The sequence below is a fragment of the Bos grunniens genome, chromosome 25 (genome assembly GCF_055505025.1).
Source record: "Bos grunniens cultivar Pamir isolate PY7600 chromosome 25, Bosgru_T2T1.0, whole genome shotgun sequence".
In the NCBI taxonomy this organism is placed as follows: Eukaryota; Metazoa; Chordata; class Mammalia; order Artiodactyla; family Bovidae; genus Bos; species Bos grunniens.
In genome coordinates, this window is record NC_141189.1 from 15561341 (window position 1) to 15588976 (window position 27636).

The window sequence follows — 27636 nt, forward strand, 5'->3', positions numbered from 1 at the left end:
TTTTCCTTCCTCAGTTCCCTCCCTGCTGAGCCACTGGTTGATAAAGGTTTTTGTTTCTCCCCTGAGGTACTCCTATTGGCTGATCCTCTCCTACAGCCCAGCTCTCTCTTTCCCAGCTCTAATATCTGCTCCCTCTCTCTGCCTCTTCAGGAGGGGTTCTCCAATATTTCTGGCCCCCAGGTGCTTCACCATCCCTGATGGTTGCCCAGTTCCCTGCCTACGCATCTATAAATAGTTCCTTCCTTAACTGTCCTTGATTCCCCTTTGAAGCATCGTATTTCTTAAGTCGACTCCTACTGTACCTGGGTTGAGTGACTTTCCTAAGGTCATACGAAGTAAGTGGCACAACAGCCGAGAGTACTTACGTTAACACAAAGAAGGGTAGAGCCTTTTTCGGGCCCTACCAGCCTGCCCAGCCCCCTCCCAGAATCCTCTGCCCTGCCCCAAGCTGCTGGAATCTGTGATCCTTTTGTTGGGATGGGATTGAATTCCCTAGGGCTCCGGTCCCAGACCTGGCCGGCAACTCCAGTAACCAGAGCTGTGTGAGAAGAAAAGGCCAAGCCATTTGGGTAGCCACACCCCAAAGAGAGATGAAGTCTCAGGTGAGTCACGCCACTGAGGGGCCACCTTCCCTGTCCCAAGGGCCACTGCTGACCTGCAGCCCTGCCTCACCAGGGACCCAGGACTTTGGCCTCCCAGCCTCTGGCCGTCCTCCCCTTCCCCCCTTGGGGGTTCTCTGCTCTTTCCTCCCCTACCCAGTAGGTGTCCAGGAGCTAGGACCTCTGCCTCCCACCCCCACCCCAGGCCTCTAGAGATGTGAGATGCACATGGGGCTCTGGGTGGGGCCTTCAGGCTCCCTACTTCCTCCTTCCAGCCCCAGATCCACTCAGATTCCCAGAGATGGGCTCCAGCCAGGGAGGGCGGAGTTCTTTCTGGACCCTCAGGAGTCACGGGGTGCCGAGGCAGAGACAGAGCTATGTGGCAGGGAGTGGATCTTCACCCATCACTGCGCCTCCAGCTGATTCAAACGGACCATGTCCCAGCACCTGCTTCTCCCGCTTGTGATCCTTGGTAAGCTCAGGGGACAGGGCATGGCTGCAAATGGCCTGGGTCCTAGCCTCTGGGGAGCTGGAAAGCAGGACTCCAGGGGTCCACCTGGGGAGTAGGGTGTCAGAGGAGGACACCAGAAGAAGATGAGAGTGAGGTGTCGGGAGGGGCAAGAGGAATAGCCTATGAGAAGAAGGGGCATGGAGGTCTGGGTGCCATGGGGAGATGGAGTACTTGCAAAGTTTTGGGGGAGGGGGCCACGGAGGGCACATCGTCCTAACTGTAGGTCTCCAGCCTCTTCCTGCCTCCATCTCTCCAGCCATCAGCCCCATCCCGGAAGCCTTCCAGGACTCAGGTAAGGCAGTGCGACTGGGGGAACATCACTGGCAGAGGCAGAAAAGATGGGACGGGTAGCCTGGGTGCTGGCAGGGCGGCTGAGAGAGCAAGGAATTGGGGAAGAAGAGAGCAGGAAGGTGAGAGCTGGGCATTGTCAAGAGCTGGAGGTCACCAGTATTTTCCTCTCTTTACCCCTCTGACTTCCAGCTCTCAGTCCTACTCAAGAAGAACCTGAAGATCTGGGTAAGGAATGGGAGTGGGGAGGAGCCTCAGATCTTGAAGTTAAGGTTGGCTAGGCAATGAGGTTAGAGAGTATCACCAACTCAATGGACATGAATCTGAGCAAACTCTGGGAGATAATGGAAGACAGGGAAGCCTGGAGTGCTGCAATCCATAGGGTCGCAAAGAATCAGACAGGACTTAGAGACTGAACAACAACGAAAGGTGGTAAGCGAGGTCGAAGTGATCAGAAACTTAGAAGTGCAAAACTTCCGTTTGTTTCTTTCGCGGGGGACAGGGGGCAAACTAAGGGGAGTGGGCAATGGGGCTTTGTCCTGAGTTACCTGGGCCTCCGGCGTGGGGGGCGGGGACAGGCGATGACCTCCACGGTACCCCTTGCAGACTGCGGTCGCCCCGAGCCCTCTGCCCGAATCGTGGGGGGCTCCGACTCTCAGCCGGGCACCTGGCCGTGGCAGGTGAGCCTGCATCATGGCGGGGGCCACATCTGCGGGGGCTCCCTCATCGCCCCTTCCTGGGTCCTCTCGGCTGCTCACTGTTTCGTGACGTGAGTATTCGCGCACGTCCAATCCCTGTCCTTCAAAAAGCCGAGCCCGACCGGCAGCTGGACCCCGAGGACCCAAGCTTAACTTGGAGCCCGGCCGCCCCTGCCTCCCCACCGTCCTGACGCTAAGTGCTCTGCGGGGTATCCGGGTTCTGCCTATCTGGGGAGGCAGCCAGAGGACTCGCCCCGTCACCCCACCAACTATCCGAATCTGAATTCCATCTTTCCAGTTCTCCGCCCCAACACCTCCAAATAGCATTCGCTCCTCCCCCTTTTACGAAGCTAGCTCAACCCAGATCGCCCTAGCCCTAAATCTAGATGGGACGCACCCCTCCTGGGGTCTGGCTGACCCCACCTTTTCCCTGACTCCGAGCCCCCACCCCACGAGGGTCCGCCGCTCCCTCGGGTCCACCTGACCCCCTTCCTGCCTCGGCGCAGGAACGGGACCTTGGAGCCCGCGGCCGAGTGGTCGGTGGTGCTGGGCGTGCACTCGCAGGACGGGCCCCTGGACGGCGCGCACGTCCGCGCGGTGGCCGCCATCCTGGTGCCGGACAACTACAGCAGCGTGGAACGGGGCGCCGACGTGGCCCTGCTGCGCCTGGCCTCACCCGCCAGGTTGGGCCCCTCCGTGCGGCCCGTCTGCCTGCCCCGAGCCTCGCACCGCTTTGCTCAGGGCACCGCCTGCTGGGCCACCGGCTGGGGGGACGTCCAGGAGGAAGGTGAGTGGAAAAGGGGGGTATCTCGGGAGGTGGGTGACTGTGGGGTGGAGCCTACCAGGTGGATCCCTCCCCGGGTACTTGATGGGGCCATTTCTGTGATGATGATGTCCTAAGAAGAGCAGAGAGGAGCAAGAGGGGACATTGATTTTGGATGTGGTGGGTTTAATGCCATGGCGCAAGGAGACAGAGATGTCCAGGAGGCAGTTGCAGGGTACCTAGCCGTCATTGTTCAGTCGCTCAGTCGTGTCTAACTCTATGGGACCCCAAGGACTGCAGCACTCCAAGCTTCCCTGTCCTTCACCAACTCCCAGAGTTTGTTCAGACTCGTGCATTGAGTCGTGCCATGGCGCATGGGGACAGACGTCCAGGAGAGCCCCACAGGGAACCAGGCTAAGCCCTGGGGAAGAGGGGGCTGCATCCCTGCCTCACAGCTTTCTTCTCTGGTTCTGTCCACAGACCCCCTGCCTCTCCCCTGGGTGCTACAAGAAGTAGAGCTGAGGTTGCTGGGAGAGGCTGCCTGTCAGTGTCTCTACAGCCGCCCTGGCCCCTTCAATCTCACTTTCCAGCTATTGCCGGGGATGCTATGTGCTGGCTACCGGGAAGGCCGCAGGGACACCTGCCAGGTGAGGGCAGGTGCCTGCACCTCCCTGCAGAGCCAGAGCCCTGACCAATAGGAAGCAGTATGAGGAATAGACTAATCCTCCCTCTCTCATATTTCTGAACCTCATCCGCAAAAAGAGGGCAAGATTGCCAGCAGAAGGGATCGATGTGAGGATTACAAATGGACAGAACTTGGGGCTCAACAGATGGCCACTATTATTGATGGGCAGTATAGTGCAGTGGATGTCCAGTTAGAAGCTCAGCACCATTGCTTATGAGCTGTGTGGCCTTGGCCAAGTTATTTAACCTCTGTGCAGACTTTCTCATCAGAAAGATGGGGATGATAGCATTACCTACTTCGTCAGGAGGTTATAATGATTAAATAAATTTGTACATATAATAAGTATTTTCAGAATCCCTGATGGCTCAGTGGTAAAGAATTCGCTTGCAGTGCAGGAGACCGCCTGCAATACAGGAGACATGGATTCAATCCCTGGGTCGGAAAGATCCCTTGGATAAGGAAATGGCAAGCCACTCCAGTATTCTTGTCTGGGAAATCCCATGGACAGAGGAGTCTGGCGGACTATAGTCCATGGGATCTTGAGAGCTGGACCCCACTTAGCAACTAAACCACCACTGAAAAGGATTTAGAACAAGGTCTGGTCCTTGTGCATGCGTGCTAAGTTGCTTCAGTCATGTCCGACTCTTTGCACCCCTATGGACTGTGTAGCCCACCAGGCTTTTCTGACCATGGGATTCTCCAAGCAATTATCTCATACCATAGCCTAGAGCACAGCACCTGTTACTTCGTGGATACTCAACAAATAGTTCTTTTTAAAAGTGAATTAATCCTTCACAGAAGGGAATTTTCCGGATAAGGGGCTGAAGGCCAAAACATGATATATTTTAACCATTTTCCCCAGAAATGTTCCTCAAATGGCACATTTTTGACGGCACTCAAGCATGCATGGTGGTGATGGGAATTCAGGTTTGATGATTTTCAGGGTCCCTCCCAATTGATTTCAGGGTCCCTCCCCATTATGAAAAAAGGGGGTTCCGTGGTATAATGGTGAGCACTCCAGACTCTGAATCCAGTGATCCAGGTTCATGTCTCGGTGGGACCTTTCTGTTTGAGCTTCCCTGGTAACTCAGCGGGTAAAGAATCCGCCTGTAATGCAGGAGAACCCGGTTCAATTCCTGGGTCAGGAATTCCCCTGGAGAAGGGATAGGCTACCCACTCCAATATTCTTGGGCTTCCCTGGTGGCTCAGTCAGTAAAGAATCTGCCTGCCATGTGGGAGACCTGGGTTCAATCCCTGGGTTGGGAAGATTGCCTGGAGAAAAGCATGGCAACCCACTCCAGTATTCTTGCCTGGAGAATTCCATGGACAGAGGAGCCTGGCAGGCTACAGTCCACGGGGTCGCAAAGAGTCAGCACGACTGGGTGACTAAGCACAGCATAGCACCCAATTATGAAGTTCCAGGACCTATGGACATAATCCCTGCCTCTTGAACAGGATTGCTAACAACTCAGCTTCCTCTAGACCAGTGCTTCTGTCCAATAAAATTTATGATGATAGAAATGTTTTTCTATCTGTACTGTCCAGCATTATAGTCACTAGCCACACTGGCTATTGAAGACTTTTAAACATTTATTTATTTTTAATTGAATAATTGCTTTACAATATTGTGTTGGTTTCTCCCATACATTATTGAACATTCGAAAGGTGGCTAGTGTGATTGAGGAACTGAATTTTTAATTTTATTAAATGTTAATTAATTCAAATAGCCACAGGGGCTAGCACATGTATCATATTGGACAGTACAGTTCTGGATAATTCTGAGCTTTCTTTGTAACCCTCCTCAGGTCACAGAGATGCCTGACCTGGATTATAGTCATATCTTAAGGACAATGCCCCAGCAGTAAACGGTCCCAGAACCCTTGTTTTAATGTCTGTTTCTTGTAATTCTTCCTCCTTACTTATCTACAAACCATCCTTTCTTGGTGCTTTTCTAACAGCCTTTTCCTCCTGAATGCTGACATCTCTGATTTACTTTTTTTTTTTTTTTTGCTGCGCGGGTTCTTAGTTCACTCGGGATCTTCAATCTAGTTCCCTGTCCAGGGATTGAACCTGGGTCCCCTGCATTGGAAGCAAGGACTCTTAGTCACTGGACCACCAGGGAAGTGCCTCCGATTTACTTTAACAGTTTAACAAGGAATTCTAACAGCTTAGAAACCAAAGTCAGGGTTTAACAATTTATTGAGGAATCATTTGGCTCTGAATGAGACCGGCAGGCCTCTCAGACGTGGCCTTTACTGCATTAGCTTGGTGCTCGTGGCTTTGGTTCCTCATCAGCCTTTCTGTTCTACAAGGCTTTCTCCTGCTCAGAGCTGTAGGGGTCACAGAGGACAAGGCACAGCCCATGTAGGTTTCCAGGAGAAGGTGGCTGTGTGTAGGACCAAAAAGAAGAGGTGGTCCAGGATAAGCTGGTAGGTCCCTGGGCTGATCCAGTGACACTGAGTCATCTGTCATCAGGGAGACTCTGGGGGACCCCTGGTCTGCAAGGAAGGTGGTCGATGGTTCCAGGCAGGAATCACCAGCTTTGGCTTTGGCTGTGGACGGAGGAACCGCCCCGGAGTCTTCACTGCTGTGGCTCCCTATGAGGCATGGATAAGGGAACAGGTGTCAGGCTCAGAGCCTGGGCCTGCCTTCCCCACCCAGTCCCCGGAGGCCCAGTCAGGCCTCCCCGAGCCCACGAATGAGAATTGCACCATCGCCCTGCCAGGTGAGGAAGGCAGAACCCCTAGATGTCAGCTGGATCTGGGAGATTTGAGTTCAGGTGGAAACTGCCTGGGGTTCAGGAGGCCCTCTGACTCAGGCCTCTTACCCCTCAGAGTGTGGGAGAGCCCCAAGGCCAGGGGCCTGGCCCTGGGAAGCCCAGGTGATGGTCCCAGGATCCAGACCCTGCTATGGGGCACTGGTGTCTGAAAGCTGGGTCTTGGCACCTGCCAGTTGCTTTCCAGGGTGAGTGAAAACCCAGTCTTGGGCAGATTCTTGCTTAGTCTGAGACACTATCTAATTGGCCCCAGCTATTCCCTTGGGTAGGATAGGGGTAGGGGTGTGGGGTCCCATTGGAGGTGTATGATTCAGCTAAAAAATCGGGGTCCTAGTCTCTCTGGGGCAAATAGAGAGGTAATACAAATTCGACCCAGAATTGGGCGGAGTGGGTGGGGGAAGGAGTCTGAGTGCACAGTTCTCAGGTCAGGGATGCAGAATCTTGCCTGGAGACCCAGACTCTAAGCCAAGGGTGGAGGTTTAGAGCTGAGCTTGCAGGATCCAGCCCATGTCCCCAGTCTCCCCATCCCGCAGTCACATCAGCTCAGCGCGCCCGCCCAGCGACCTGGACTACTGGCGCGTGCAACTGCCCTCGCGCCCGCGCGCGGAGCAGGTGGCGCGCCTCGTGCCGCACGAGAACGCCTCGTGGGACGACGCCTCGAACCTGGCGCTGCTGCAGCTGCGTGCGCCCGTGAACCTGAGCGCGGCCCCGCGGCCAGTGTGTCTACCCCACCCAGAACACTATTTCCTGCCAGGGAGCCGCTGCCGCCTGGCTCGCTGGGGCCGCGGGGGTGAGCGGGGGCCCGGCGCGGGCCGGGCGGGACTGACCCGGGGCCGGACGCGGCGGGAGCGCTGGCTCCCTCCCTTTCTCTCGCAGAACCCGCGCCCGGAGCCAGCTCGCTGCTTGAGGCGGAGCTGTTGAGCGCCTGGTGGTGTCACTGCCTGTACGGCCGCCAGGGGGCGTCAGTGCCGCCGCCAGGAGAGCCTCCGCAGGCGCTCTGCCCCGCCTACCAGGAGGAGGAGGCGGAGGGGAGCTGCTGGGTGAGCGGCGGGGGCGGGGTCTAAGAGTTGGAGTAAGAAAGGGGAGCGGACTGTAGGCGGGGCCTCCAAGACCGTGGGACTTTTTAACTCCTCTTGGGTTTGAAGAGAATCCTAAAGTGAGGGCAGCCTTCTTACTCAGATTAGTGTTGGAGTCTGGCTTGGAGGAGGTGGATTTCTTATGTCCGAGTACGGGACAGTTTGGAGTCCAGGGAAGCTCCAGGACTTTTGCTGTCCCCTCATTAACACACAGACCCTCTTGCTACAGAACTACTCTCATTGGAGCCTGCTGTGCCGGGAAGAGGGGACCTGGTTCTTGGCTGGAATCAGAGACTTGCCCAGTGACTGCCTGCGTCCCAGAGTTTTCTACCCACTGCAGACCCACGGTCCATGGATCAGCCATGTGACTCGGGGGGCCTACCTGGAGGATCAGCTGGCCTGGGACTGGGGACCTGAGGGGGAGGAGACTGAGGCACAAACCTGTCCCCCTCACACAGAGAATGGTGGTGAGGAGGGGCCTTTGGGGCTTAGGGGCTCCTGGGGATGCTTAGATCCATGGTAGGGGCTTTGAGGGTCAGCTGTGGGGTCCCCGCTGAGGGGGTCATCTCCTCTCCCTAGCCTGTGGCCTGCAGCCAGAGCCGGCTCCGATGGGGGTCCTGTGGCCCTGGCTGGCAGAGGTGCATGTAGCCGGAGAGCGAGTCTGCGCTGGCGTTCTCGTGGCCCCAGGCTGGGTCCTGGCAGCCACTCACTGTGTCCTCAGGTGGGTCTCACCCATCTTCCTGGCAAGAGGGAGACACTGGAAGAGGGGCCAAAGGACAGTAGCGGGCTGTTCTCCCTTTAGGGCTTTTATTGCACCAGGAAATTACTCGAAGTGTTTTGAGACAGAAGAGAGATTTCAAACGAAGTCTAATGAAGGAGTTAGTGGAATGACCCTGGACATTCGTTCCATTCTTTCCCCTGGGCTGGGAAGGATTTATCTGCAATGAGGGGATCAGGAAGTGACCCTGGACCTTGTTTCTGCAGGCCGGGCTCTACAACGGTGCCTTATATTGAAGTGTACCTGGGCCGGGCGGGGGCCAGCCCCCTCCCCCAGAGCCACCAGGTGTCCCGGTTGGTCATCAGCATCCGCTTGCCCCGGCATCTGGGACTGCGGCCCCCCCTGGCCCTCCTGGAGCTGAGCTCCCGAGTGGAGCCCTCCCCATCGGCCTTGCCCATCTGCCTTCACCCTGGGGGTACCCCCCTGGGGGCCAGTTGCTGGGTACTGGGCTGGAAGGACCCCCAGGATAGAGGTGAGAGCCCTGGGTCCTGGGGACGAGAAGGGATAGGATGCCAGAATGCCTGGGACAACCTTCCTTCCTGTCTCTAGTCCCTGTGGCTGCTGCTGTCTCCATCTTGACTCCACGACTCTGTCACTGCCTCTATCAAGGCCTTCTGCCTCCTGGAACTCTGTGTGTCCTGTATGCAGAGGGGCAAGAGGACAGGTGTGAGGTATGGGGCCTGGGTATCCTGGTCGGGTCAGGGCAGAGGCTGTGCTGGGCAGCTGGACGCCAGGGAGAGAGCAGGGTGGGGCTTCTTAGGTGCTGGGTTTCAGATAGGAAGATGCAGTGCTTTCTGACTGGACCTCGGGAGAGACCAGGGGCCAAGATGCCTGAGGATGGAGAGGAACAGTGGTTTGTGACTGGGTCCTAGAAGGCGCAGGGGACCGGAAGGAAGAGTAAGGGCCCCTGTTGGTCTTGGCCCTGATGCTGCAGGTGACCTCAGCCCCTCCGCTCCTGTGCCAGACTGAGGGAGGCTCCTGGGTCCTCGTGGGCATGGCTGTTCGAGGCAGCCGGGAGCTGTTTGCTGCCACTGGCCCTGAAGAGGCCTGGATCTCCCAGACAGTGGGGGAGGCACCTTTTCTACCCCCCAGCGGCTTCCCCCACTGGCTCCCTGAAGGCAGCGACCTCTGTCCCCCTGACATGGCCAGGGCCTCAGGTTCCCCGCGGGCTGCTCTTTTCCTGCTGCTTCTGACCCCCCTGATCCAGGGCTGAGCCCCCCCCCCAACTCCGCCACCTCCCCAGCCCCCAGGGCCCTGGGCTATCTCCCCTTCACCTCCCCCACCCCCTTCCACCTTCTACTTCCCGCCCAGTGAGGCTGGAATGTAGCCCAACCGGCTCCCATTCCCTTACCCAGAACCTCTGGAGCGCTCCACCCACCTAGACTGCAGCGGCTTCGGATAATTGGGCCTCAGTGCCCAGCTATTTCGGGCTCTGGCATTCTTGAGGGCAGCGGGAGCCAGCGGACAATAAACATGTAAACACAGACACGTGGCCTTGTGGCACGGCTGGAGGCAGGCTGAGGGGGCCAGGGGGGGCCCCAGGGCTGGGCCTCTCCCTCCTAGGCCTCTGTGAGTCAGGCTGTGGGCAACCAGGAAATGTGTCTCCGATAAGGTGGCAGCTGTCCATTCCTGCCCCAGGGCGGGGAGGCTGGGTGGCCAGCTGGGTATGTGTCACATCCCCAGTGGAATCAGCGTCCCCGACACCTGCTGGCCACCTCAGCCTTGGCCCCGCTGCCCCTCGCCATCGAGACCAAAAAGGACTGAGGGTGAGGGTCAGTGGTAGAGTCCAGGGGTCTGGGAGTCCAGGGTCTGTCTGTCATATTCTGTACCCACGGGGAGCCTCCCCCATATACACACCCTGATGAATGGTGTCCCAGAGTGTACGCCTCCGATGTCCTCGTACACACACCACACTTGAACCCTTCAAGGGCCCACTACATCCTGCCCAAAGCCCCCATGGTCTGGACCCCATCATGAGTCCCTCATCTGTACACCTTACAGCCTCTTCCCATCACTAACCAGTGTGTCTGTGTGTGTGTGTGTTAGTTGCTCAGTTGTGTCTGACTCTGCGACTCCATGGACTGTAGCCCACCAGGCTCCTCTGTCTGTGGGATTCACCGGGCAAGAATACTGGAGTGGGTTGCCATTTCCTCCTCCAGGGGAATCTTCCCAACCCAGGGATCCAGCCCCGGTCTCCCAAATTGCAGATAGATTCTTTACCATCTTAAGCCACCAGGGAAGCCACAGCCAGTGTACCTCCATGTATTAATTCAACCATGTTTCCTGCTAACTGCTGACTCCTGGCTAACTCCAGCTAACTCTGGACCCTGCGCTGCCACTGCAGGGAATGTGGGTTCCATCCCTGATCAGGGAACTATGACCCCCGCATCACATGGAGCAACATGGCTGGGGCCTTGACAAGCCCGTGAAATGCTCCCAGCTTGGTGGGGAACACATGGACTGGGGGTCAGGAGAAAGCCCCAGAGGAGATGATGTTCCAGCACAGAATAAAAGCAAAGGAAGACCCATATGGGGCAGGAGGGTTGCTTGGGGTGGAAACCAGCCAAGGGTAGCTAAGGGTAGCAACGGGTGCTACCCCCAGTGAGGGCAGCTCTGCGGCTGGAGTCACTGTTTGCAGCAAAGGGTATGAGCAGATGGCTGAGTCACTCATATGCAGCAGAGGTTTGACTAGGCAGAGGGTAGGGGAAGACCTATAGGAAAGCTGGAAGTTCTTGAAAGATTGAGGGACTGACGAGATGGACAGAGGATCTTCTTTTCTTTCTGGCTGCACCAGGTCTTAGTTGCAGCACACTCTTCGCTGTGGTGCATGGACTTCTCTCTAGTTACGGCGCATAGACTCTAGAGGTCGAGGATCCAGTAGTGGGGGCGCCTGGGCTTAGTTGCCCCCACGCCATGTGGTATCTCAACTCCCTGGCCCGGGATTAAACCTGCACCCCTTCACTGGAAGGTAGATTCTTCCAGTGGTTAACTGGACCGCTAGGAAAGTCCCTGGACAGAGGTTCTTAAAGCACATGGCTTTTTTTCTTTTTTCTTTTTTGGCTATGCTACCTAGAATTCAGGGATCTTAGTTCCCTGACCAGGGATCACCTGACCATGACCACCTCCTGCTGTAAAAGTGCAGAGTCCTGACCACTGGATCACCAGGGAATTCTGGCGCCTGACTTCTTTAGCTGCCAGATCCCAAAGAGAATACTCCCCTGAATCTGTCTCCATAGGGACATACACCCCTATCTGTTCCCCATACCCAGTCAGTCATACATATGCCATCCTCCATAAACATTTAATATGCCCCATTCTCTACCCAAACCGACCCATCATGTCCAGCATCTTGCCTTCTCCACCTCAGCTTAGACTCCTTCCCAAGTTGGTCTCATCCCCTTTCCCAATCAAGGAATTCCCTGCCCTCCAGCCTGGGCCCTAAAGTCCTGGCTCAGAGATCCATATGCCTAGTTTCAGGGAAGGAAGGTGGGCAAGTAGGGCTCTCTTTTTCTAAAGCTTGAAGTCAATACACATTCCCAGTTGCCCGAATTTCTAGAGTCACAGAGGAAACACCTGACTCCCCAGACCAGGCACATGGGCCCCCGCACCCTCCACTAGAGGACCCTTCACCTGGACCACCCTTCCCCATCTTTGCCTTGTTAACACCTTTTCAAAACCCTTTGAGGTCTCAGTTTGAAAGGCACCTTCTTGAGGAGCCCTTCTTGATGCCAGCCTAGATGCCAGCCTCCTGTCAATGGCCTCCAGAGCTGCCCTCCCCCACCCACGCCACCCCCCCCACCCCCCGCCTCGTGCTTCTTTCTCCATCTCCAGCCTCGCCTGAAGTTATTCTGTAATTGCTTGTGTCATCCTGTGATTCAGGCCTGTCACCTCAACTTCACCATGAGCTCAGGGAAGGCAGGATGGTGCCCACTTTGTCTTCTGTACCTGGGACATATTAGGCTCTCAATAAATATGTATGGAATGATGAGCATCCCCGGACACGTCACCACACCTCACCACGTGCAGATGAGGTTGCAGGCTCCACAGTAGGGCCTGAAGGAGCCCTAGCCCCGGGGCAGAGCCGGGTGTCCCGGGGCTCAGACACCAGGCTACAGGAGGGAAGGAGGGAGCAGTAAGATAACAGAGGCCAGGCCGGGCCCTGAGGGGGCATAACAGGTATGGGAGATCTGAAAGACCTGGGCCCAAGAGCAGTTGGGTCAGGAATCCAGACATCCAGGTTTCCAGCCCTGCCTGGGGCTGCTTAAACAACAGCCTCCCCACCTTCCTGCCCACCACACACACAGCCTAGGGGTCACACACGCACACACACAGCCTAGGATGGTGAGAGAGGCCGGTGGAGCTGAGCGAGGGGGCGGGGCCAGGGGCGGGGCAGGCAGGTAGGTGCCCTTTCCTGAAGCTGCCACTCCGGAAGGAAGGTCGGTGCGTACCCAGGGCGATCTGGAGACCGGTCCTCACTGCCCGGCTGCAGAGACCCCAGCATTTCCCTTGCGCTCACTTCCTACCTTTGAAGCTAGCCTTGGACACCTGCTTCTCCTACCTTCCGCGATCCCGACACCTGGAGCTTGCCTTTGACCCCCTACCTCTGCCTTTGAGGTCCCTTCCCCTGGGTGCCCAGGGCACCTGGTTCTGGGCCATGGCCCGGAAGTCGGGCCTGGGGCCCAGGTGGCTGGAGGCTGTGGCCACTGTGCTTTTGCTTGGATTATTCCGGAATGGGATAGGTGAGTGTGGGCGTGGGCGGCCGGGAGCATGGGACAGGAGAGGGTGGGAAGGGGAGGAGGGGAGTGCACTGGGGCCGAGGGTATAACCCTTTTCAGGGGTACGTCCCTTATTCTGGGCTCAAGAACCCCATCTTCAGCCTCACTGGCTCTTGGCCTGTCTCCTCAGCTTTGGTCTCCTGGGGCTGAGGTGAGGGGTGGGGAAGCCTCCAGGAGAAGCAGCAGATTGGGGGGTGGGGGGCCTGGGATCTGAATTCTAGAGGCTTCCCTGCTTACCCCTCCCTCTTTCTCTCTCCCTCCAGGAGCCGTTGCGGCTGAAGGTGAGGCTCACCCGGGAGGAATGGGGAAGGGGAAGGTGAGGGGTGGGGCCAGGGGTTCAGATTTCCATGGAGCATTGGAGCACCTGACCCTCTCTGCAAAGCTGCTTCGTCCACTCCCGTTGTCCCTAGTAGCACTTGAGGTGGGGATGATAGCCTCAATCTTTAAGACAGTGACGGGCAGATAAGTGACTTGCCCAACGGCACACAGCCAGTAAGTGGCTGCGCTGGGATTTGAACTCAGGTCTGAGTCCAAAGGTGGGTTGTTTTGAGGGGAACAAACCAAGGGTTAGTCTCCTTGGCAGTCCCTGCTTCACCATGTACCGCTATGTCTCACGCGGCCAGTCCCCTCACCTCTAAAATGAAGTTGAAGGAATTCCCTGGTGGTCCAGTGGTCAGGACCCTGTGGTTTCACCGTCAAGGGCCCGGTTTGATCCCTGGTTGGGGAACTAGGATCCCACAGACCATGCAGCGCAAGCCAGAATAAAATGAAGTCAATCTGTCTACCTCCTGGGGCTGCTTGAGGAGTCAGGAAGATGAAGGAAGTGAAAGCCCCTTCAGGGCCTGGCATCGCTTGAACTCTTGGTCCCTAAATGGTAGCTATTGTCCTTTTTACGAGGAGATGGGGAGGAGCCTGGCTGGGTGGTTTTCCCTGCACCTGAGAAGGTGACTTTGCGAAGGGCATTTGGGTCCTGCTCCAAACAGTGGCCTTCACAGGGGTGGGGCTGTCCTGGAAATGAAATGAGATGCTCACACCCTGGGATCCAGGCTGTTCTGCTCATTTGTTCAACACATCCACGATCCATTCGTGTGCCCAGCAGCGAGGACGTGTGAGTCTGCCCTCGTCTCTGCCCCTAGGGAATGCCCAAGTTGGTTGGTTGAAGTAGATGGTGAGAAGGCAAACAGCCCTGTCCAGGAAGCATAGACCCTGGGAGCTCTAAGGCATCACCTATCTCAGCCAGCGGGGTGACGGCAGACTTCAGAGGGGCTGGTATTTGAACCACCACTATAGGCAAATGGAAGTTGTTGTATTCAGTTGCTAAGTTTTGGCCAACTCTTTGCAACCCCATGGACTGCAGCACTCCCGGCTCCTCTATCTACTATCTCCCAGAATTTGCTCAAATTCACGTCCATTGATGTCTAACCATCTCATCCTCTGCTACCCCCTTCTCCTTTTGCCTTCAGTCTTTCCCAGCATCAGGGTCTTTTCCAGTGAGTCAGCTTTTCCCATCAGGGGGCCAAAGTATCACCATTTCACATTTCAAATAGAAGTGGGGATGAGGAAGACTACCTTAGGTGGAGTGATCTGAGTAAGCAAAGGTCCAGAGGTCTAGTGTGTGGCCTGACGTGACAGTGAGTGTCCAGATGGGTGGCGGAGTGGACGGCAGCGCCACGGGAGGTCCGGAATCTCTCTTAAGGGCAGAGTGGAGCCAGGGAAGGATTTAAGCAGTGGTGTGAACTGGCCAGATATGTAAGGAGTAGATCAGATAGAAGACAGGAAGGCCCGAGAGGACAGAAGCTGGGTGAGACCTTTAATGAGCCAGGACAGCAGGTGACTGGTGAGCTGGGGGATGGGGACAAAGCCTGGCGGGCTTCTGTGAACTCACCCCTGAAGCTCCAAACCAGACTTTTGGGCTGTGTCGGGTGAGGAAGTGGTCTGCTGGCTCCAGAGGTCCTGACCCTCTCCCCTTCCTCTCCCAGCAGACTCTTGTGGTATGGTCCCTCAAGGACGCATCACAGGTGGTACCACTGCAGCTCGCGGCCAGTGGCCCTGGCAGGTCAGCATCAACCACCACGGCACCCATGTGTGTGGCGGCTCTCTCGTGTCCGATCAGTGGGTGCTATCGGCTGCTCACTGCTTCCCAAGGTACCCATGGGGTGGGGGGCAGGATGGGGAAGTGGGGCGGGGGTCAAGATTCAAGGATCAATGTAGGTCAGAGACTGGGGGTTCTTGCGTTGGATCTAGGGGGTATCAATAAAGCCTGTTAAGGATCTGTTAGGAGTGAAGGCCAGAGGTCACACGTCATAGGATAAAACTAGGATGCACAGTGGGACCCAAAAGGTCAGCTGCTCTGCCTTCACTCCTCTGCCTGCAGTGACAACAAGATAGAAGAATACGAGGTCAAGCTGGGCGCCCACCAGCTGGATTACTTCAGCACTGACACCCAGGTCCGCGGGGTGGCCCAGGTCATTTCCCACGAGAAATATTCCCACGAGGGCTCCATGGGGGACATTGCGCTCCTCCAGCTCAGCAGCTCCGTCACCTTCTCCCGCTACATCCGGCCCATCTGCCTCCCCGCAGCCAACGCCTCCTTCCCCAACGGCCTCCAGTGCGTTGTCACTGGCTGGGGCCACGTTGCCCCCTCAGGTGAGGGACAGGGCTGACGTCTAGAGACGCAGAGGGGAGCTGACTCAGGCTAGAAGACCCTGGGTAAGCATCTTTCGCCCCCCACAGTGAGCCTCCAGAACCCCCGGCCACTGCAGCAACTTGAGGTACCGCTGATCAGTCGTGAGACCTGTAACTGCCTGTACAATATCAATGCCAAGCCCGGGGAGCCCCACGTAATCGACCAGGATATGCTGTGTGCTGGCTACGTGAACGGGAGCAAGGACGCCTGCCAGGTAAATGCAGGGGGTCTGGGTGAGTGGGGGAGACGGGTGTGTCTTGGGAGATGAGGGCTTGAGAGGGCTTGGCCTGGATGGTTGGAGGCCTGGGGTCCTGTCCTGACAACTGTTGTGTGATTTTCTTCTCAGGGTGACTCTGGGGGCCCACTTTCCTGCCCAGTGGCAGGCCGCTGGTACCTGGCAGGCATCGTAAGCTGGGGTGATGCCTGTGGGGCCCCTAACAGGCCCGGTGTTTATACCCTGACCTCCGTTTATGCCTCCTGGATTCACTACAAAGTGGCGGAGCTCCAGCCTAAGGTGGTGCCCCAAATGGAGGAGTCCCAGCCCGATGGCCACCTCTGCAGCCACTACAAGGGTTTCAACTCTGCCCCAGCACAGGGCTTGGTGGGACCCATCCTTCTGCTACCACTTGGCCTGACCCTGGGCCTCCTCCGCCCACTGCACGAGGACTGAGCTACTCACTCCTGGGAGCTGCTTTGCTTCTGAGACCTCCACATCACACCCAAGGACGGATGCTGTTCCCGTGTTAGGCCCTACCTGGGACACTCTGGGCCCGGGGCCTGACTTGAGTCACTCCCTCCTCCCAGGACCCTGTGGGAGTTCAAGGCACCATCCTGAACTCTGAGCCCACTCTTCTGGATTGTTCTTTGGGACGGTAACCTCCACTCCAGGAGTTTATTGCCTGTGGTACTGGCTAGAACCTCTGGTCACTTCCATCTGCTGTCCACAAGCCTATCTGCTGGGCTCCTATGGAGCCCCCAAGGACCCTCTGCTACGAAAATGGGCCCTGGCTCCCCACCCATTTCTAGAAGACTGGCCAGCTGATGGCTACTGAAGAAGGACTGGCTCAGCACCTCACCTGCTCTGTCTGATGAGCCCCATCACTTCACCTTCTTCCTGTCTTCTGGGCCAGGGCTGCCTCTGAAGTGTGTAAGTCACTTAGTCATGTCCGACTCTTTGCAGCCCCATGGACTGTAGCCCGTCAGGTTCCTCTGTCCATGGGATTCCCCAGGCAAGAACACGGGAGTGAGTGGCCATTTCCCTTCTCCAGGGGATCTTCCTGACCCAGGAATCAACCCTGATCTCCTGCATTGCAGGTGGATTCTTTACCATCTGAGCCACCAGGGAAGCCTGGGGCTGCCTCTGGACAGCAGGTTTTCAAGGATAAAAAAGGCCCAAGTCTTGCCTCATTGGCTGCCATGCCCCCCTTGAGCCCTGACTCCTGGACTCCGGAGGACTGAGCCCCCACCGGAACTGGGCTCCAACATGCATCTGGGGTGGGGGGTCAGAAGGAGTAAAATGTTCTGAGCACAACTGGCTATGTGTATGTGTGTGACATGAATGAAGCCCATCAGCTGTGGGACACTGGCAGCACTTACTTTATTAAAAAAAGGATGACACACTTCTGTACATATTTACAGGCTGGGGGCAAGGAGGCGTGGGTCCAGGAGCAGAGGCGCAGGCCGCTCACTTCTTGGAGAGTTTGACTTGCTTGTGCTTGGGGGGTGCCCACTTGAGGCAGACGGAGTCCACTGCAGGGAGAAAAGACAGATGAGAGGCAGGACGGCCCCCACCCCGCTCCCCTGACTGGGCCGGTCACCCCAGCTGCTCTGCCCTGGGCCCAGGCCAGGTTTCACCTGCAGATGGGAACAAGGGCAGACTGATTCCTGGGGTGGGGGTAGGGGTGGAGAGGGAAGTCCAGAATGAGTGGCCTGCCTCAGGCTTGGTCCTGGGAGCTGGTCAGACTGGTTTGGGATCAGGTGACAGCAAAAAGGAGGCCTTGGCTCCTGGAGGTCCTTACACCTATACCCCACCACTCACTCACACACACACACACACACACCCCCCTAGGGCAGCCCCTTTACCCACCTGTGATGGGTGGTTTCTTATACTGAGCGCTTTTGAGGTGTTCCTCCACCAGCTTGGGTGTGACACAGATCACGTGCTGGCCCTTCCAGTACTTGACCATGTTGAGGGACTGGAGGGTGCTGATGATGTCATTCTGAGTGATGCTCGTCATCTGGCTACACAAACAGATTAGAGCAGATGCTGGAGAGAGGTCTACTTGAGGGATTTGGCTGGGAGGGGCCAAGGAGAGGGGATCACTGGCAGTCAGAGGAGAGTCCTTCCCTATGGGAGGACTTACCTAAGGTCCTTGATGGACAGGGTGCCCCGGAAGTCTCGCAAGATCTCCAGCAGGACCCAGGACCAGTAGCTGCGGTAGCTGAGCTTGCCCAGGTCAGACAGTGGCTTCTCTGGGGAGCCGACCGTGCTCTCCAGCTTCGAGAGCTCATAGCCTGGAGGTGGTGGAAACGAGGAAACTGAGGACCCACCCTACCCTGGCACCCCTCATCACTGTCGCCCTTCCTGCAGGAACCACTCACTGAAAGCAATGAGGAACTTCCCGTAGCCACGGCGCTGGTAGGGGGGCAGCGTCAGGATACAGGCCACGTTGTTCCCATCTGGGGACTCCTTCTCCTGCAGGGGTGGGTGGTCAGGGTCTCTGGGGAGACTCAGCCCCTACTCGGGTTCATCCACCCCCCGCCCCCCACCTCCCTCAACCTGGGCTTCCCAGCACCTTTGAGAAGTAGCCGACGATGTGGGCCCCCTGCCTGTCCACCTCCGTCAAGATGTAAAAGACGAACGGCTCCACATCAAAGTATAGCGTCTTATGGTCCAGGAAGAGCTTGGCCAGCAGACATAGGTTCTGACAGTAAATCTGAGGGGTGGGGGTGGGTGGAAGCAGGCTCAGCGGCAGGCAGAACGCCTCCACCTAGCTCCATCAAGGTCTGGGCAGGTACTATCACTCTGCCTGTTCCAAGTGCCAGGCTCCAGAGAGTAGCCAGTGCTAGCCCGGTGAGAAGTGGGAGCCTCACCAGAACGGCTGTGTTTAGCATTGCAAGGAGTCTTAGAGTCAATTTCTAATGGACAGGGAAATGGAAAATTAGATAGGTACAAGCACTCAAGGAGGTCACAGCAGAGCCGGGCTAATCACGGCTACTGCTGCTGAGCACTCAAGAGGAGTTTGATCTTTAGAGACACAGACTCTTCTATTTCAGCTCAGGAAACAGGCTCAGAGACAGTGGCTCGCCCAAGGTCCCCCACCTGCTGAGCGCCAGGGCAGGACTCAAGCTGGTGTGTGAGTTCTGTCTGCTCATAGCCGTGCCCTCAGACCTAGCACATGGCGAAGGGTGAACCTGGGGGGTTGGTAAATGTCTGCAGATGAACAACCCTTGAGCCTGACTCCACAGCCCAAACTATCTACCCCATCGGATGTGCCAGGCCAGAGACCAATGTCAGGAGGGCCAGTGGGACCTTGAGGTTGGCTGCATGGCAGACATCAAGGACACCTTTTACCACCACTCTCACCTGACCCGACAGCTGTGTGAGCCCAGCACCACTGACCCATTTTGCTTAGGAGGAAACTGAGGATCTGTAAGGGTGAGGGACTGCCTGAGGCCTCAAAGCTGTACAGGGTGGAGCTGAAAGAACACCCACGTCTCTGCTCTGTCTCTTTCTGCCCCTCCAACCCCAACCCCCACCCCACTGATGTTCAGGAAGGCAGAACAGGGGGCTCACGTGAGGCTATTTAGCAAGCTATTCATCACAAGGCTGGCAAAAGCCCGTGTTTACTAAGTTCCTGCTCAATTCCAAGAACTGGGCTAAGTACTTGACTTTGCTGTTTCATTTATTCCATTAACAAGTCTCGTAGGTAAATATTAGCATGACTCCTGTCTTAAAGAGGAGAAAACAGGAACAGAAGACCTTAAGCAACTTGTCCAAGGTCAGCAAGGAAGTGACAGGGCGATTTGAAGCCCGGAACCACTCAGAAGCCAGTCCCCTGCATCTTACACTCCGCTGCCCTTGCACGGGAACTGGGGACCCTCGGCGAGACCCTCCTAGACTGAGCAGGCAAAGGCCAAGCTGTCCACGACAGCAAAGCACGCCCCAGAGACCAGACACCGCCCCACTGAAGTCCTTCAGGAACAAGGAACTTGGCGTCAGAGCCACAGAGCTCTCGGGCAGGAAACCGCACACAGAGCAGTTTCCACCCAGGAAAAACAAACACCATTTCTTCAGGCAGAAAGAAAATGCAGGTTTGAACAATACCCTGAGGCCAGACAATCTACACTCTGGGTTCCAGAAGCACCTGAGCCTAAGCCACCCCCAGCTACCCCCTCAGAAGCCAAATCCCTCAGGGATAGAAGAGAAACCCAGAAGCTGAGGGTAAGTAAGCACCATAGGCAGCTTACTTTGCACAGAACACACGCTGGGTGCCAGGCCAAGCACAAGCCCGCAGGCCGCTTCTCATGCTAAGGCTGGCCTCTGCCCTTTATCGATGGTGAGGATCATCAGGAAGTGCCTAGCACGTCCCCCATTTCCATGGTAACTCTACCCAAGGGCTCACCTTGTGGTCTTTGCCATCCACTTCATACACAGAGATGTTGCTCTTGCGGTAGATCTCCTTTCCTGGGGGTTGCCGCCACTGGCACTGGCCCTGGGTGGGGGGTGAGAGAGGGGAGGCACAGATGTGGGGTCCCGAGGTTCCCCGCTGGGCACCCCATCCCCCACCCCGTGTGGCTGACAGCAGGCCTCCGCTTCTCTCCACTTCCCCAGTTGGAGACCCTGGGGATCCACCCTTCACCTGTATCAAGTAACTCACCCAACCATCTAAGGAGATGAATCCTTTTACAGATGGAGAAACTGAGGCACAGTAACAGGCCAGGTAACTGGCATAAACATCACACAGCAGGCTAATTACAAATCCAGCTCAGCCTGGCTCTGGAGGGCCAGCAGCCAGGACAAGGTTGTTTCCTAAACCATACACATCTGCCTAAAAATCCACCCTGTGGGAAACACCACCACGCCAGCCAGGTGGCTCCTGTGTGTGGCCAAGCATTCCAACAGTCCAGGAGTCGTGGTCCCATGGCTCGGGGCTGTGCTGACTTCCTCTTTTGCACAGAGGAACCTGGCACTGGACTGGCCTTGCTAAATATGTGGTGAGGGCCAGGGACCCCAGAAAGCCCCCATTCCACAGAAGAGGAACCTGAGGTCTGGGGAGGCTCCAGCCAAGGCAGAGTCAGGCCTGGAAGCCAGGTCTCTCCACCCGGGCCAGCTTTTCCTTGGATCTACAGCTGTGGGCCTGTCTCTCCTTCCCCTGGCCACTCTTTCAGGAAGCCCTAGCCTCAACAACCACCCCCTGCGTGCACCAGACCCAACCCAGCCTCACCAAGTGGAAGCGGTAGCTCTTCTCGTATTTCATATACTTGAGACAGTACTCGCAGAGCCAGAGCTTGGGCTGTTTCCCATAGTCTTCAGGGAATGGGGAGAAGTACCAGGCGTCGATTTCGTAGTTCCCAATGTGGATCTTGTCCACGTACTTCACCTTGGTAATCTGTGGGCGAGGTGGGAGTGGAGGGAAGGTGGGCTTGGTCGGGGCAAAAGGAGCAACAGGGAAGGGGCAGCTCCGCTTAGGATCCCTCCCCGTACTTACCGCCTCATGTTCCTTCTCCAAGGCTGCTGTTGTGGGATCCATCTCTGCATAGGTCTGAGTGAGAAAGAGCAGTGGATGGAGATGAATAGAAGGGGTCAGGCCACCTCTTCCGTTTTCCAGACCCCATCCCTTAAACTACAATAACTGGAGATCGAGCAAGCTTATTTTACCTGGTTTCGGAGCTGGCTGGTCCAAGTCCCTCTCCCATCTGCCCACCCACCCACCCACCCATCCCAGAGCCCCCTGATGCTCAAATCTGGACTGTTTGCCTAATGAACAGGGCTAGGATCAAAAGGTCTGGCTTGACTCCTTAGGTTGCTAAGAGCTTTGGTGTTTCCAATCGGATCAATCCAGTTCTGCCATAGTTGTTGGGAGACAGAGGAAATAACAGGTCTGGTCTTCTGCGCTCGTATCAGGAACCGGTAGGGACACCCCAGTGTGCCTGGACCTCCTTCCTGCACATGGGACGGCTCCAGAGGCCCCTCCCACAGGCACAGCGGGCCCCAGGTGTCCAGAAAGGAATTTGGCCTTTCCTCCTGCAAACCTGTTCATCCTCCTGGGTTCCTCAACTCACTGGGAAGCATCACCCTTGGGCCAACTGCCCCAGACCAATAATGAGCCTGCTCACAAGGCTCCTCCTCCTCGCTCAGCCTGGCATTCGAATAATGGCCACGTCCTGTCAGTGCTACCTCTTTGTCATCTCTGGAATTGGTTCCTTCTGCCCCACCCCGAATAGCCACTGCCACCATGTCAGGTCTGGACAGCTGCTGACAAGGCCTGGGCATTCCCAGCCCTCTGTCTCAGCTCAACCCTGCTCTGCTGTTGACAGTCCTGTTTCTGGTCTTCACGCCTTTGCGCATGCAGTTCCTCCCAGCCTCCATGTCGTTCCCTCTTCTACAGCTGCCAGAAAACGCTTACTCAGCCTGGTACCGAGCATGAGCCAGGCGAGTGCCTGACGGGGCAGAGCGTGGCGAGTGATCACGTGTCATTGTTTTTACTGTGCTCTTTCTGTCTTTGAAGGCCCAGCACCCTTCCCAACCCTATCCAGGAGGCCTGACTGGATTCTTCTGAGCCAGAATACATTCCTTCCCAGGTCAGGAATGCCTTGCTCAACAACAGTACCCACCGTCTCCCCCATCTTGGTTTCCCTATTTTCCAAGTCTTTGGAAGGCAGGGATATAACTCACGTGGCAATCATAGCCTGCCCAGGTTCTAGGCCAGAGGCTGCAAAGGGAACCAAGGCCAGCCTGACAAGTGACCCAGGAAAGCCTGGGACCTACACCAGAGAAGACGGCAGCCTTGCCTTGTGGTTCAGAAGGGAGACAGGGGCCAGTGTCTTACCCAGAGCCCTTTCTACCAAGCACTTGGCCGGATGGCCTCATTTAACCCTTTGGCAATGTGGAGACACAATATTCTTACTTCTGCTTTACAGAGAAGTAAACAGGGAGAAATGAGGTCATTCGCCCTTGGGGACTAGCCAGCTGCCATTTGTTCCAAGTACCAAGTGCTCACATCATAGACATTACTCAGCATGAGCCTGAGATGGGAGTGCTCACTATCCACACCGCACAGAAGAAACTGAGGCATGGAGAAGTGGGCTCACAGAACCGGGACCAAGCAGAGTGGGGCATGGGCCTCCGGTCTGTCCAACACCAAAGCTAAACCCCTGCAAAGATGAGGCAAGGGAGCTTTTCCTCCTCATGTGCCTCTTTAAAACACATCTCCCAATTCACAAATCAGTCCTCTTCTGCAAATGGGTTAAAGAACTACAAAAACACTACTTTTCAATAAATGCTGTAATTTATTTAGAATTAAACATTAATGAGGCCCTGGAGAACCTTGCTAATCGTTAACTCACTGATTATTCATTCTTTGGTTAACTTGCTGATTATTCATTCTTTGAGTAATCTGCTGGTTATTCACTCTTTGACCACCACTGGTCCACGGTCATCCACCATGCTGACTGCCAGCTTAGAAAGACATCTTTGAGGCTTAATTTACCAAGGCAACCTGGCTGGGGAGCTGAGCAAACCTTAGACTGTGATGTGGGATAAAGTAGCCTCTAGCCACAAGCAGCTACTTAGATTTAAGTTCATTACATTCAAAATAAAATTCAATTCTCAGTACATTTCAAGTACTCAATAGCCACAAGTGGGTAGTGGCTACTGTATCAGACAACACAGATATAGCACATTTCCATTTCCATCACAGGATGTTCAGTAGGACAGTGCTGCCTTAGATGGTGCTTTAGAGACATCTTTCAGGTTTTCTTCTCGCCACATGGCTTGCGGAATCTTAGTTCCCCGACCAGGGGCTGAATCTGGGCCATGGCAGTGAAGACGCCGAGTCCTAACCACTGGACCACCAGGAATCCCCGGTGAGAGATCTTTCTGATTCAAAGCATTTAAAAATAATTTTTTTTTTTAAATGACAGCACTGTTAACCAGTTGGCAGTCTGTGTATACACCCATGTATATTTACATGTGAAATAAGAACTTCTCAACTTACCTTTATTAAAGGACAATATACTGATAGTTTGTACTTTATCTTAGTTATTCCATTTTTTAAATTTAAATGACCACAACCCACTGAACTCATCTTGCTATCTACTAATAGCTGTGCCCCACAGTCTGCAAACCATTGCTGCAAAACCCACAATGAGTGCTCAGGATGCAATTGCTGGGTGAAAATACCAAAAATTTGGGTTCCTTAAGAGCTTCATAAAGCCTCTTCTCATCTGCACACTCCATTTCACAAATCAAGAAACTGAGGCTCAAAATGGGAGAAAAGAAACCCTCCAGGGGCAGGCTGGCTTCAAGAAAAGAACCCAAATTTTGCTTCTATTTTTTTTAGCCCAGAGGCATGAGAGATCTTAGTTCCCCAACCAGGGATTGAACTCACACCCCCTGCATTGGAAGGACAGAGTCTTAACCACTGGACCACTAGGGAAGTCCCCAAATCCAAGCTTTGGAAATAAATGGCAGGAGTTTTTAGGATATTTCCAAGTCAAGGCTAAGGGCTTTTGCCCCAAGTAGAACAATCCAATTGGCAAATCTAATTCCTGACTGGGTTCCTAAAACTACCTGCACCTCCCTTATAAACTGGGGATATAAAGTTTACCTCACAGAGTTGCTGTGAAATTTCAATGAGATCATGTTCTAGAATACTTTGCCTAATACTGTGGCTCACAAGCCAATAAATGTGCCATTATTACTCTAATTTCAGCCCACCCTTTTATATACTAGCTGTGTGACCTTAGGCAAGTTACTTAACCTCTCTGAGTCTGCTTCCTGCTTTCCTCAAAAAGAATTAATTAGCTCTGTGGCATTAAGTTGTTACAGAGGACCTGATGAGCTTATCCAGGCACAGCACTCAGCACAAGGGTTGGCAATTGCAAGTACCCCTAAATCACTTATTCTCTTCCTTCCCTCGGAACTTGCAGGTCTGTTTGTCAATGTGGCACAGCCAAGAGGGGCATAAAAGCTGCAAGAGGCCTGAGTTCCAGTCCCAGCTGTGTCAGTTCCTTGCCACAAGACTACAGCCAAGCTCTCACCCTCTCTGAGCCTCAGTTTTCTCGTCTGTGAAGAATACCTGGGAAGAGGTAGATAGTCCCCCATATACTGCAGGAGCTTAAGCAATGGGAGCTGCTGTGGGTGTGGCACCAGGACCCAGGTTAGTCAGAGAGGATGCTGAGCCTCCTGGGGCCCCGGGGAAGGGGAGGGACCCAGGGAAGGGGAGGGACCCAGGGAAGGGGAGGGCACTGGGGAAGGGAAGGGATCCGGACCTTCTGCACGTGGTTGATCTCATCATGCTTGCGTTTTTGGTTTCGAGTGATCTTGCGCTCCGGCTGCTCGGCCAGCTCGCTCAGGTACTTCTCTGAGTTCTTCTGCACAGCATCTTTCACTGTTTTGGTCAGCGCCAGCCGGTTCTTGTCGACCCATTCATCCAATCGCCGGTTAACTGTGAGGATGGGTCATGAAGGTGCTGCCCTTTAGCGTTCTCCCCCAACCCCGCACCCGGACCTGATTACTCACAGCCCACGTAGTGTACATAGAATTCCTCTCGGCCTTCTTGATCGTTCACTCGAGACTGGATCACTTCAGCAGAATCTGTGAAGGGAAAAGGCTAGGATCACTGAGAAAGAAAACGGGGCTGGAATGAGTGACAGAGGAGCAGGTTGCCAGATTCCGAAGCTAACCTCATCTGCTCACCTCTGCCACTCCCTTCAATCACTGTCTTGAAGTGGGCCAGATTGGGGCTCTTATTCTTATACTAGAGACAAGGAAACTGAGGCTTACCTATTTGAAAAGTAGGTATGCTCACTATTTGAAAAGTAGTAAGCACATTTAACCGAATTCAAGTCTGGCTCCAAATTCAAGGTCTGTATTACTATACTCAGTCATTCACTTGTTCAGAAGTCATGAGAGCTAGTTGTGGACTCAAACAGCCCCACTTCCTAGCTATATTTAACTGAACAAGTTATTTTGGCTTTCTGAGCCTCAGCGCTTTCATGTGTAAATAAGGATAACAGCGCCCCCCTCAAATGGTAATAAGCTTTCAGTACAGCACCAAATGGCGGACCATTCAACAAATGAGTAAGGCAACCACTGCAAGTCTGGCCCTGAGCTGGGCTGCTCCTGGGTACAGAAGATACACTGATGAATCATGAGCGGTCCTGCCCTCCAGAAGTTCACACTTTGATAGAAGACAGACAATGACAACACAATGGTACATATACCGTAGCTCAGGTATGAAGAAAATGTTGCAGAAATATACAGAAGGGAACGACTCACTCTGCCTGAAGGGAGTCAAGGGTGACATCACAGGGGATATGATGCTAAAAGGATGAGTGGGGCTAGCCAGCAGTAAAAGGCATATGGTCTTAAAAGCGTGGTCTGGTCCGTCAATGGCCTTTGCTAGGGGTGCTAAAAAACAGAGAGGTGACAAAGACGAAGGCCATTCTAACGTATTTGGGGGTTATTCTGGAAATGACGCAAAAAAATAGAAGGCAGGGGAAGCTCGTTTTTGTGTTCCGGGAGGTCTTCTCCGCTGGCGGCTGTAGGGGATGGATAAGAAGGGGAAGTCACAGACACAAGGGAGACCAGTGAGGAAGCAGGTTAACAAAAAAAGGGAATGAAGCCTAAGACTGGGCAAGGAAGTGGAATGGGGGCTCTAAAACACAGAAGGAAGACTGGCTAAAGCCCAGGCTGTGGGGATTGTAGGCGGCGCCGGGGCAAGTCCAAAAGACCGTGTTCTACCCCTCTCAGGCCCCGCCCCGCCCTTAGGCCCCGCCCCCTGGCCTTGGGCCCCGCCCTCACGCCAGGTGCTATCGGGCCGCCGGCACAGGTATGTTTCTCCGATCTCCACGGTGACTTCAGGCTCGCCGCGCGCCGGGGTCGGCGGAGAGATGCGGCCTGGGGACGGAGCGGTCCCCTCGACCGCCGCATTCTCCCCGGGTCCGGGGTCGCCCTCCCCCGCGACCCCTGAAGTCGCCGCCGCAACCGCCGCAGCTGCTCCCTGTGCCGCCATCGTTGTAGTGGAAGTGACGACAGAATATAGCGCCACGTAGCGCCTTTAGATCCGGGTCAGTGAAGCACGGCGGAGTCTGCAGCAAGCTAGAGGGCGGGGTCTGTGACGTGGCAGGACCTCGTTGGCTAGTGTGACTGTCTCCGCGGCGCCAGGCCAGATTGACGTTGACTGTGCCGGTTACCCTGGAGTTTTCTGTTTGGAATTATGGCTGCACCCTAGAGTTAAAAGAGAGGAGAAAGGCTTTCCTGATGTGATGTCTCAGCTCTATCTTTTTAAGACTTCCGGTGCCTGAGGAAGCCAAGATGTGCCAGTTATCGGGCGGCGCTGCCCCCAGTTTACCACGGCGGAGCCAGAGCAGCCTCCCTGGATGCCTGGCTTTAGGGCGATGAGCCTGAGGTTAACACCCATCCCATGCACTTCCACCAGCCAAATACTGGTCTCCCGTTTTTAAAGACTGAAGAAACTGCGTTCCTTGTTCAGGATGGGAAAAGGAGATCGGATTAGGGAAGCAGGTCCAATAAATCACTCGCACAGAATCAAGCGTTTGTAAAGAAATGACCAAGTTCCCTAAACAGAAAATAGCCAAAGGCCCTGGACATAATGGGCAGCGTCTTGGGCTTAATAAGTGAGGAATTCTGGGTTCTGACCCTACACTGTGAGTGTCCATTCCCAGAATGTCGTTAAATGTTACACTGTATAAACCATATAACCATAAAGATTGAACCATATATTTATCTCTTACGTATATAAAACAAGTGCAT

At 55.1% G+C, this 27636-nt stretch overlaps 3 protein-coding genes across 9 annotated transcripts; 2 read left to right on the forward strand and 1 right to left on the reverse strand.

The window, feature by feature from the left end:
• Positions 1-874: 874 nt before the first annotated feature.
• On the forward strand, positions 875-9660 carry PRSS36 (serine protease 36). Of its 3 annotated transcripts, none has more exons than XM_086374821.1 (15): positions 875-1071; positions 1367-1402; positions 1591-1626; positions 2005-2167; positions 2603-2883; positions 3340-3506; positions 6020-6269; positions 6379-6508; positions 6854-7110; positions 7197-7360; positions 7626-7863; positions 7976-8117; positions 8381-8646; positions 8724-8845; positions 9109-9660. In XM_086374821.1, the coding sequence occupies exons 1-15, from the start codon at positions 1035-1037 to the stop codon at positions 9385-9387; spliced, it is 2568 nt and encodes an 855-aa protein (XP_086230947.1). In that variant the 5' UTR covers positions 875-1034; the 3' UTR covers positions 9388-9660. The 3 variants fall into 3 exon arrangements, 2 of the variants coding, with proteins under 2 accessions (XP_086230947.1, XP_086230946.1); XM_086374820.1 differs by having other exon boundaries at positions 892-1071; positions 1334-1402; XR_015154529.1 differs by lacking the exon at positions 7976-8117 and having other exon boundaries at positions 892-1071; positions 1334-1402.
• Positions 9661-12596: 2936 nt separating this feature from the next.
• On the forward strand, positions 12597-17166 carry PRSS8 (serine protease 8). 5 transcript variants are annotated; one of them, XM_086374826.1, is made up of 6 exons: positions 12597-12913; positions 13213-13230; positions 14929-15094; positions 15324-15595; positions 15683-15849; positions 15982-17166. In XM_086374826.1, the coding sequence occupies exons 1-6, from the start codon at positions 12829-12831 to the stop codon at positions 16303-16305; spliced, it is 1032 nt and encodes a 343-aa protein (XP_086230952.1). In that variant the 5' UTR covers positions 12597-12828; the 3' UTR covers positions 16306-17166. The 5 variants fall into 5 exon arrangements, with proteins under 5 accessions (XP_086230952.1, XP_086230953.1, XP_086230954.1 ...); XM_086374827.1 differs by having other exon boundaries at positions 14932-15094; XM_086374828.1 differs by lacking the exons at positions 12597-12913; positions 13213-13230 and adding an exon at positions 13945-14057 and having other exon boundaries at positions 14932-15094.
• A 42-nt stretch (positions 17167-17208) lies between these two features.
• On the reverse strand, positions 17209-26896 carry KAT8 (lysine acetyltransferase 8). The gene is made up of 11 exons (XM_086374822.1): positions 26665-26896; positions 25381-25455; positions 25131-25306; positions 21347-21400; positions 21083-21247; positions 20261-20350; positions 18431-18571; positions 18237-18330; positions 17999-18149; positions 17722-17876; positions 17209-17384 (listed from the first exon to the last, which is right to left on the reverse strand). Exons 1-11 carry the CDS (start codon positions 26873-26875, stop codon positions 17320-17322), a joined length of 1377 nt encoding a protein of 458 aa, XP_086230948.1. The 5' UTR covers positions 26876-26896; the 3' UTR covers positions 17209-17319.
• Positions 26897-27636: the final 740 nt, after the last annotated feature.

Excerpts from the sequence above, each read along its gene's own strand:
- PRSS36 (XM_086374820.1), top strand. The coding sequence starts at position 1,035 with ATGTCCCAGCACCTGCTTCTCCCGCTTGTGATCCTTG. Across the intron at positions 2,884-3,339 it reads GGGGGACGTCCAGGAGGAAG|ACCCCCTGCCTCTCCCCTGG; the intron begins GTGAGTGGAAAA and ends TTCTGTCCACAG. Across the intron at positions 8,118-8,380 it reads GCCACTCACTGTGTCCTCAG|GCCGGGCTCTACAACGGTGC; the intron begins GTGGGTCTCACC and ends TTGTTTCTGCAG.
- KAT8 (XM_086374822.1), bottom strand. The coding sequence starts at position 26,875 with ATGGCGGCACAGGGAGCAGCTGCGGCGGTTGCGGCGGCGACTTCAGGG. Across the intron at positions 25,307-25,380 it reads CTATGTACACTACGTGGGCT|TTAACCGGCGATTGGATGAA; the intron begins GTGAGTAATCAG and ends CCATCCTCACAG. Across the intron at positions 18,150-18,236 it reads GAAGTTCCTCATTGCTTTCA|GCTATGAGCTCTCGAAGCTG; the intron begins GTGAGTGGTTCC and ends CACCACCTCCAG.
- PRSS8 (XM_086374826.1), top strand. The coding sequence starts at position 12,829 with ATGGCCCGGAAGTCGGGCCTGGGGCCCAGGTGGCTGGAGGCTGTGGCC. Across the intron at positions 15,095-15,323 it reads GCTGCTCACTGCTTCCCAAG|TGACAACAAGATAGAAGAAT; the intron begins GTACCCATGGGG and ends CTCTGCCTGCAG. Across the intron at positions 15,850-15,981 it reads GGAGCAAGGACGCCTGCCAG|GGTGACTCTGGGGGCCCACT; the intron begins GTAAATGCAGGG and ends TTTTCTTCTCAG.